At 44.8% G+C, this 10,039-nt stretch overlaps 1 protein-coding gene across 1 annotated transcript; it reads right to left on the reverse strand.

The window, feature by feature from the left end:
* Positions 1-7,306: 7,306 nt before the first annotated feature.
* MOCS3 (molybdenum cofactor synthesis 3) lies at positions 7,307-9,942 on the reverse strand (the record flags this gene model as incomplete). The annotated part of the gene is made up of 1 exon (XM_083508179.1): positions 7,307-9,942. One exon carries the CDS (start codon positions 9,940-9,942, stop codon positions 8,638-8,640), a length of 1,305 nt encoding a protein of 434 aa, XP_083364305.1. The 3' UTR covers positions 7,307-8,637.
* Positions 9,943-10,039: the final 97 nt, after the last annotated feature.

The raw sequence follows: 10,039 nt of genomic DNA on the forward strand, positions 1-10,039 counted from the left end.
TTGTATAGCTCTATTTGTTTTCAAGCCATTTCCTCCACAGACATGCTGTGGAACTAGTCTTGTGAAGAAACACACATGGAAAATATTACATTGGCATGAGAACTCTGCCCAGGGCGGACATAATTTTTTACGAGCAGCGAAGGAAGTGTCCCCCACTGTGTTCAGTACAACATGCATTTCTGCACCAGGAACCAGGATACATTCTCAAAAGCTGGTTCTTCAAGCATTTGCTGAGGTTCAGTGTGAACTGAAGAAAGTATAGCCATGGAGAGCACCTATTGGATAGTACCTGTGACATCACTAAATGCATCTTGCCACCCGCCCCAAATTCCAGAGCAGTTTTGCAATGTTTTGAAAGATGCTTTTCATTATGTTATAAATGAAAATATTATATATAAAAGAATGAAAATATTATAGCTATAAAGGTTCTTAAAGTGGACAGCCTACTTAATACATGAGGGAAAGACAAGATTGACTGCTTAAGCAGCATGTAGGTCTGGCATGTTGTAGAGCCAGAAAGACCCCTCAAGTGAAAGGTCCACTGCGACCACTGTCCAAGTGTTTCTCTTTTGGACCAGAACAGGTCATACTGCAACTCATAAAGACTGAATTCCACAAGTTTCCTTAAGAGAGAAAGATCCTTTCAAACTGAAAACTTTACATTTATCATTATATTCTCTATTGTGGTGTTTATACTGAACCCAGGAGGAAATTTTTCAATGACTTGGATGGTTTTGATAACTTACTTGTAAATAATTCACTTTCTGCCTAACCAAGAGAAATACGTTACTGTCAGAATTGCAATATTTCCTTGGCTGCACAGAAACTGAGAACAAAATGTATTGCAACAAATGCCATCAACTGTCAAAATGTACATATGTATTAAAATGTGTCTTTAAACATATGGACTGCCTACCAACACCCTGTTTGCTTGTTTTCACTTCTGTTACAGTTCAAATTAATGCTGTATATTATTTGCAAAGATGCTGAAGTCTTGTAACGATGTAACTGGTTAAACCAGCTGTTCTTATTTGGGTGAAGTTCAGTTCCCATCTTCCCTAACCATTAGATATACTGACTGGGGCTGGTGGAAGTTCAAAAACGTGTGAAGGTCACCAATCTGGGAAATGCTAGGTTCATGTTGGCCTTCATTCAGCTGGTAGATCAAGACCCACTCTTGGGTCACAACTCAACGTAAACCGGATGACAACAGTAGCACGGCCACCATAGAAATATGTTGTAAAAAAATTAAGAGTGGGTCTCCAAGATGCAGAAAGGTGGGTCCTGAAAATCAAAAGCATCTCCACCCCCATCATTCAACCCGGACACTGAGGTCCAGCTCTGAGGGCCTTCTGGCGGTTCCCTCACTGCAAGGTTACAGGAAATCAGACAGAGGGCCTTCTCAGTAGTGGTGCCCGCCCTGTGAAACACCTTCCCACCAGATGTCAAGGAAATAAGCAACTATCTGACTTTTAGAAGACATCTGAAGTCAACCCTGTTTAGGGAAGTTTTTAATGTTTGATGTTTTATTGTGTTTTTAATATTCTGTTGGGAGTGACTGGGGAAACCCAGCCAGATGGGCGGGTTATAAATAAATAATTATAATTATAAAAGGTTGAAGACTACTGGGTTAATCAAAACATATTTTGACTGACTGACCTGGATAGCTCAAATGATTCAACCTTAATCTGTTAACCGCCACCCATCCTACACAGCCAGGTCCTGTATCTATAGCAGTGACCAGAGGAGGAACGATGACTGGGAGGAATGCAGAGAGAATAAACACCATGGTGCATGTGGACACCTTCATCTGCCCCAGCTGCAACAAAACATGTCTCTCCTGCATTGGTCTCTACAGCTACATAACCTGCCCTTCCCTGGCTCAAAAACAAAAAACCCTTGTTTGCAGGCAGACATAGTAGGAAGAAAAAGAATGGATAGTTCTTTCTACTGTTCCATTAGAAGACAATAAAGCAACATAGCCTAGAAAGAGCTATGAATCCAGTACAGTCTCCGTGTTCTATTTCAAACTTTTCTTTTTTTATCTAAGTCAGTGAAAGATTAATCAGACTCTGTGCATAACAAATAGCGTCATGTGGATAATTAATCAAGAGCTCTAATAGGCTTTTCAATGCTTGGAGAAGTATCCATTCATTCACCTAATTATATAAAGAGTAAAAGTCAGCGCCAGAAATTTCTTCCATAATTAGATTAAGTCTCTTGATCATGATACTTTTTAAAAGTTTATCAGCCCTTGCCTCCTTATTTCTTACTTCCGTTTAAATTTGGCGAGTAAAAGTGGCTCATCTTAACACTTTGCTTGAATCCCAGAAGAAGAATATACTTTTAACATTTCGCAGGTGAAATCTGCATATTTTACAACACCGCCAAGCTTGACTATCGGAGGACTCCACCGTTCACCTCTGGCTGCTGTTCTGTTTCATTAAAAATTTACTCAGCAATTGCCTGACCTATGAAGCAGTGCAGAACTGAGCATGACAGTTTATTTGTTCCATTTATTTCCTGCCTTTACTCCAAGGAGGTAAAGGTGCTGTGCAGAGTTCTCTTCCACAGTATCTTCACAAGAACCCTGTGAAGTAGGTAGAACTGCAGAGTTGGAAAGGACCCGCGGGTCATCTAGTCCAACCCCCTGCAACGCAGGAATCTCAACTAAAGCCAGGTGGGGTCTTGAACCAGGGTCTCGTCCATCCCTTTTGGCCTGGCACTCTGACCAATACAACACACTGGCTCAAGTAAACTCAGTAGAACATATAGAGCCACTTACAAAATAGCTGCAGCTTAAACTCGTCTAGACAGGCAGCGATAAGGAATGTAGAAGCACTGGCCTTTCTGTGTCTGTGTGTGTCCATTTTCACAACGTGTTCTGGGGTCAAGATGCATCTGTCAAGCTGAGATTAAGCTTCTAGGGAGCAGGGTAAGGGAGCTGAGCCCCCAAGAACGGCAACTGTACTACATATTTGAGCAAACATTATTTTTAAAAGAAATCCTCAGCTGTTTCCCAAATGAGGGGGGAAAAGGAACAGCGAGTACTTGAAACAGGGAGAGAAACGAAAAAACTAAGCCTGTTGGAGTGTATATGAAAGTGCATAATTTTACGATCCTCTTTGTTGTTTTGAGATCCAGCATGTTTTTCAGATGCTGCCTATAGCGAGCATGCTGGCTTAACATTTGCTTCTACACCGTTCCAGAGGACAGCATTGTTATCTGTTAACAAGGCTCGTGGGGTGCTGGATTTTATATACTAGCAGTACTGGAATCAAAAGAACCTTTACAGCTGACTTCAATAAAATCAGGACTTCTAGTTCCACTGCTGTATGAGAAGTACTGAGAGCAGGGGGAAAGCTCACAGTTAGCTGAGCAAGTACATTATGCCGAGTAATACATGTGCAGGAAGCTTGGTTTTCCGCAGTACAAATTATAGAGCAGCAGGGAGGGATAAGAAGGAATTTACCCTACATCACATCCTGGCATTTACTTTTGAGGAGAAAGGGGAGAAGGAGCAATGGTTGAACACTAGGTGGTTGCATCCTGTTGTTGTTGCTGCTGCTGTTGCTGTTGTTGTTATTTCTATACCATCCTTCATGCAAAGATCACAGGACAATTTACAATAAAATGCAGTGGCGCTCCATGGGACAATGGGACTTCCATATCTTCTTCCTAGTGTGCATTCCTCAACCCCCAGAGCTTATTTCGAGGGTGCAAGAGAGGAAGTCCTGTTGCCTGCGTGCAAGTTCCTTGTGCCAGCAGTGCTGCAGCATTAGAAACTGCTCTAGGCAAGGAATCTGAGCAGGAACAGAAGTAATAAGTTCATTGGGCCCAGAGCCTTGCATGAAGCATATGTGAGCAAGGAGCAAGTGTTCATCAATGGAAGATTAAGGTAGAGTCTGGGCAAAAGGTGAAGCAATGGGAGAATGGATGCAATTATACTGAGTTCCAGCTGTCCAAGGATTCAGCAAGAGGGCGCCAAAACACACCATTCTTAAGGCATAGTTTTGTATGTCATTTTATTGCTAGGCATAAATCAGCATGAAGTAGGAATATGGGCACTGTTTGTGGCTTTGTCTTGGATCTGGCTAGCACCCTGGCTAGCATCCAGATGGATGGATACTATAGATTCCAGAAAGAGAAGAGGGACAAGTCCCAGTGAGACTAACCTCAAAGACTGGTAGATCAACTTTGCACTGTAACAGATGGATAAAGCAGGATGATCAGGATTGTCAGGAACTGAGCAAAAGAATTGTTTTAGATATTTAAGATCTGAAGTTGTGTCGGTAATGTTTGTCAGTATTGCTTGAGTTATATACTTAATCTTTCCAGAAACTGGGGGAGGGGGAAAAACCTCTGAAAGCTCAATTCGCATTTCCCCCCTGGATTGGTAGAAAAGTACTTTAATCAGGACTGATAATCCTGATGCTTTAAGGGAGGGGGCACAGCATGAAAATCTGATTCTTTACATTTTGTGGTGAAGGTGACAATACAGGAAACAATCTGATTCTTTAAGAAACCTCCCCAATTTTCTTTGAAAGTTAAAAACTAAAATGCTTTAAGCACTGGGTAATTTTAGGTAGGATAATTATTCCCCTAATGGGACATGAACTGGAGAAGCATTCTGAATATCCAAAGGCCTGAAAATTAACCAGCATGTTTGTGATCCTATCGTGCCTGTGCTACTTAGCACTGTCCATTCATTTTAATGGAATCTGCATGGCCACCTGCAGCACCACACTTGAAATGAATGCAGGCAACACAGAAACTTTTTGCTTTGCTTTTCTCTCTCTTAACTGTCTGCAGTCTGTCATTATGTGCCGCTTTTGAACTGCTAAAGTATACGTACCAAATTGCTGCTGTCGATTTTATATGATTTGCACAAAATTCCAGTCCTCCCAAAAGAACTAAAACGAAGCAGCTCATTCTCATCCCATGTATTGAGATTCCCGCCATGCAAAGTTAATCATGAATTACCCTGCAGCGCCACCTAGCACACGTTGATTTAACTGTGCAAACTTTAAAATGCAATTTTGCACTAGATTTCACTGCAGGCAGATTTACATGCTATACTATTCCCATGATGTAAATCTGCTGTTAGTAAATTTGCTGTTAGAATGTATGCGAGGGTTTTCCACAACAGCCATAGAGCCAGCTCATGTGTGGGCTGAATCACACTAAGAAGTGTCCAGGTTACTGCCAGTCATTGCTGCTGCCATCCGTCTGTCTCGGAAGATAATGGAGGAATGCGCCTTTTGGGGTGAAGTCAAGCAGTTGGAAGGGTACAGTTCCTGCTGTGGCTGTAGAGACTGACACAGGAGGCATGTGTTTTGTTGCAGCTGTCATAGAGGAAGACATCCTGTTGTGCAAAAGCACCATGGTGTTTATTTTCTCTGCACTCCTTGCTGCAGTCATTCCTTCTCTGGTCACTATGGACGCATGACCTGACTGCCTGTCTCCAGGCACTGCGGTCTTCTGCAGGGAATTCCCGCATGGCAAGGCTGGTGTTGCATGTTTGCAGGTATCTATGTAATGCAGAATTGGTCTACCAGTCATTACCAAGGAATTTACTGCAGAGATACAGGCTTGCCACAAGATGTGCACAGTGGGTGGTATTAGCCACATTATAACAAAAGTATGTAGAAACCGCCAGTGTAGATCAACAAGTACAAAATGTAGTATGGAAAGCACAAATGCCAATAGCGAACATGAAAACACACATTCAAATCAACCGTAAGAGCCAATGGTTTCTCAGGAATGTAATTGTAGTGATATAAATCTAAGATTGCAACATGATTCTGAGTTGCAGCCTAGCTAGGCCATGTTTCTTGAACCTAGACATTTAACTACACAAATGTCTAAATTAGCAAGATCAACTGATTGGACTGTTGAGATTATGTTATTTATTACACATATATCCTAGCATTCATCTAAGGTCATGCAGACAAATAATGGGGAGGGTGTGTGTAAGGTATGTTCATCTTCAACTATAAAATTGCATCACATGTCGAAAATCTCTAGCATGCTGGATAAGGGCACCAAGAGGAAGAAAGAATGAATGTAATATCACTGCCTATTAAAGCTGTTAGAAACATTACCCATTTTACAGTTAAGCCATATAGAGTGGTATCCAAGTCAGAGTGCAAGTAGAAACACTGAAATCAATGGGATTCAGTTAGTCATAATTAACATGTCCACTGATCATAATTATCTACTCCAAGATGACTTAGTCAGGTACCATCCATATCACTTTGTATTTTCCCCTAATCTCCCATAGCTTGGCTAAATACCACTATCATGTTCTCTAAAGCAGTGGTTTTCAACCAGTGTGCCGTGGCACCCTGGGCTGCCTTGAATGATGGTCAGGGGTGCTGCAGGCAACACTGGCCTCTGTTGCTCTTTCCTTCCCTCCCTCCTCTGATGCCCTCCCCCATCCCTGCCTTTCAAAGACTTGCACAGCTGTTTGTTGCAGCAGTCCTGGCTACAAGCTCCCCAGGCAAATGGTGCCTTTGGGGCTGGGTTGCCAGGAGCTGAGGCGGTTCAGAGACCAGGGGTGGCTGTGGCAGTTGCCTGGAAGACTCCCAAGGAGAGAGGAGATTGAGGCTGAGGGAACACTCCACAAGGGAGGTTGTTTGAAAAAGGGTGAGGGGCTGCCAGCTCCTGAGCCCCACAGGGGTGCCGCAGAAAGAATGTAGTTGTTCAAGGGAGATGTGAACTCAAAAGGGTTGAAAACCCCTGCTCTAAAGTATCCAGAAAAGATTTGATTGAATTTCTAGTACACATGCACTCCACCCTGCAAAAAGTAGCCCCATTTCATTTCATTTGGAAAGAAACAGGATCACAGTCATAGCTAGTAAACGTATGAAAAGTGGACAAGAACAGTATAGGAATACTGTGTTTAACAGGAGACACAGTGCCATTAGCATGCATGGGGCTCAGTACTTCAATCTAAAAGACTAGATATGCTTTTCTGTTTAAATTTTATGGTAGTATTCTAATGATTATGGCATGCTTTCATATTGTCAGCTGCCTCAAGAATTACTGTGACCGAGGTGGGATATGAATGTTTTAAAGTTCTCTCTGTGTAAAAGTTCACTATTTAAACTCATAATCAGATACTTTAAAAATGATTATTTGGGAATAATAAATTTTATATCAAGCAACAACTGAAGTGAGAGGGACTCCCCAAACTCCAGCTTTCATATTCATATATCTAACACCTGTGTCTGCAAAGAAATATTTGGGGTGGGGGGAGTGTGGACAGTATCTGTTCAACTATCAATAATCACATGGCTCTCAATCTCCCTCCTATTGTGACCTTTATTGCACAGCTGTTTCACCCTATTTTCTGTCCCAAATCTCCAAGATCTGTTTGACATCATGAATTCTGAACACAGAAAAAAGCAACGCAAATGCTTGTGAATACATTTATATGTTCAGTGTGCCAAATTATTTTTGATTTATGTATTTATTTTACAGCACTGAGGAAGTACATGTTCTGTTAGCATTCTCCCAAGATCTGTTAGTTGAGTAAACATATGAGCTTTGAACTTCATGCCAGAGGAAATTTGTACACCAGTACAGAAGTACAGGCATGAAGATGAATACTATAGTACACAACAGACACCATCTTCTTCTTGTACAGAAAATTGCTCTTTCCGAAATCCACTACTAGTCGGGTTAAAACAGATATGAGGGGGGAAACCTTGTTACAGGTTATATAAATGTCTTCCTCCAAGTTATTTAGGAATGCCTCTCTCACATTATTTTATTGCTCACAACCAAGTAGGTCATAAAGAAAAGATGGAGAGTTTGGAGCTAAAGGAAGCGATGAAGTGCTAGATAACAAAAGTTCCCAGCAATGGTGTGTGGGATAAAGCAAAGTATGTGTGCAAGATGTAAACCCCATACACCCAATAGGACTCAGGAGCAAATATTCTCCAAGATGCAGAGGCAGCAAATGGCATCCAAACTGATATAGTGGGGGGGCAGCAAAGAGGGGAAGAAGGAATACATGAGAAAGCTGAAGAGTGCTCTCTCAGCTTTGTTAAGCAAAATAATTACTAAAGTCACACAAGGGAGATGATAAAGAAAAGTGAAGGGGAGACTGCCATTTTCAAAGTTCACTAGATCAGTGATGTTCAATGCTCTCAAGAGTATTAGACGATACATAAATGGAACCTGATATATGTCTTGATGTGGCTTTTGTCGCAGCTTGAGACAAGCATCAATACTAGTAAAAGGAAAAGTATTAGAGATTCAAAAATAAAGATGTAAATAAACTAGCTTATTAAGGAAGCAATTCTTCTGAAACGATGTGAGTTGCATCTAAGATTTTCTCATCAGTAGATCCATTAAAAGTAAAAGGCCTAAGTTAGTGAGGTCCATTAATTGCATTGGGTCTCCTCTGACCATGACTAGCATTGGCTACAACCCCATACGACTTTTTAACAAATTGACGCACACACACATTTGTCTTTTATAATAATAATAATAATAACTTTTTTCCTAAAAAAGAAATTTCACATATTCCAAAAAGTCTTCTGCAGGAGTATTACAAATATTTTCAGCCACGAGAGTAATCAATGAAACACTTGAATAAAAACAAAACGCTATCGCTCTTAGAAAACATCAATACTGGGGGAACTCTTCGTCGATTTTGCTAGCCCACGCCATCAGCCCTCCCCTGATATCCTTGACAGAAATGGGACCAAGTCCATTCTGAGACAACCCCTGCAATATTCGCACAGCCTTCTGAGAGTCATTTCCCAATTTGCAGACCACGTAAAGGGGGAGAGCCGTGCTGTCGCCCGCCCCTTGCCTCGCTTCATGTATCCTCTCCTGCAAGGACTTCAAGGATCCTTCGTCTCCTCCTTCCAGCTTACTTAAGGGCACGTGGAGGGAATGCGGCAGGCGGCAGATGTCCACTTCCACCGGCGGGCGCACGTCTACCAGCACGTGAGGAGCCCGGCTGTCCAGGACCCTTTTGTACTCTTCCACGGACACCCTCTCCTCGCCGCTCAACAGGTGCAGCGCCCGGCACTTGTCTGTTGCCGACGACCCGCAAAACTCCTCGTAGTCCTGGAGGGCGGTCACCGTGGGGTGGTCCCCGCACACGGCGCACCTGGGGTCCCTGGGCCTCAGCTTGATGTGGCGGAACCTGCCTTCCAGGGCGTCGAAGAGCAGCATGGACCCGTGGCACGTGGCACCCATGCCAGAGGCGATCTTGATCACTTCCAAGGCCTGGAGGGTACCCAGGATGCCAGGCACGACCCCCAGGACCCCTCCGTCGGCGCAGTTGGTGACCGTCTCCGGAGGGGGCGGCTTGGGGAAGAGGCAGCGGTAGCAGGGGCCCCCTCGGTGGTTGTACACCGCCAGCTGCCCTTCCAGCCTGAGGGCGCTGGCGGAGACCAGGGGCTTCCCGGCCAGGACGCAGGCGTCGTTGACCAGGTATCGGGTGGGCACGTTGTCCGAGCAGTCGGCCACCACGTCGTGGTCTCGGACCAGCTGCAGGGCGTTGCTGGGCGACAGGGCCAGCTCGTAAGGCACGCAGCGCACCCGGGAGTTGAGCTCCCCCAGCGCCGAGGCCGCCGAGCGCGCTTTCGGGGTGCCCAGGCGGCTCTCCCGGTGCAGCACCTGCCTGTGGAGGTTGTCCAGCTCCACCACGTCCGGGTCCACCAGGCCCAAGCGCCCCACGCCCGCCGCCGCCAGGTACTGAGCCACCGGGCAGCCCAGCCCTCCGCAGCCCACCACCAGCACCGAGGAGCCCGACAGCCGCAGCTGGCCGCTCACGCCCAGCTCCGGGAGAACCAGCTGCCGGGAGTAGCGCCGGATATCCAGCCGGCTCAGCGGGAGAAGAGGGCCTGGCGCCTCCGACTCCTGGGACTCGCCGCCGCCTCCCAACACGCTCCCCTCAGCGCGCTTTCCCGCCGCCATGATTTACCTCAGCACCTCACCTCAGCGGCGAGCCGCGGTTGTTTGGGAGGGAGGGAGCGGAGGGAGGCCTCGCCTCTTCCGCTTCCGCGGCTCTTCG

This window comes from Podarcis liolepis, assembly GCF_965112155.1.
Source record: "Podarcis liolepis genome assembly, chromosome: 6".
NCBI classification, from domain to species: domain Eukaryota; kingdom Metazoa; phylum Chordata; class Lepidosauria; order Squamata; family Lacertidae; genus Podarcis; species Podarcis liolepis.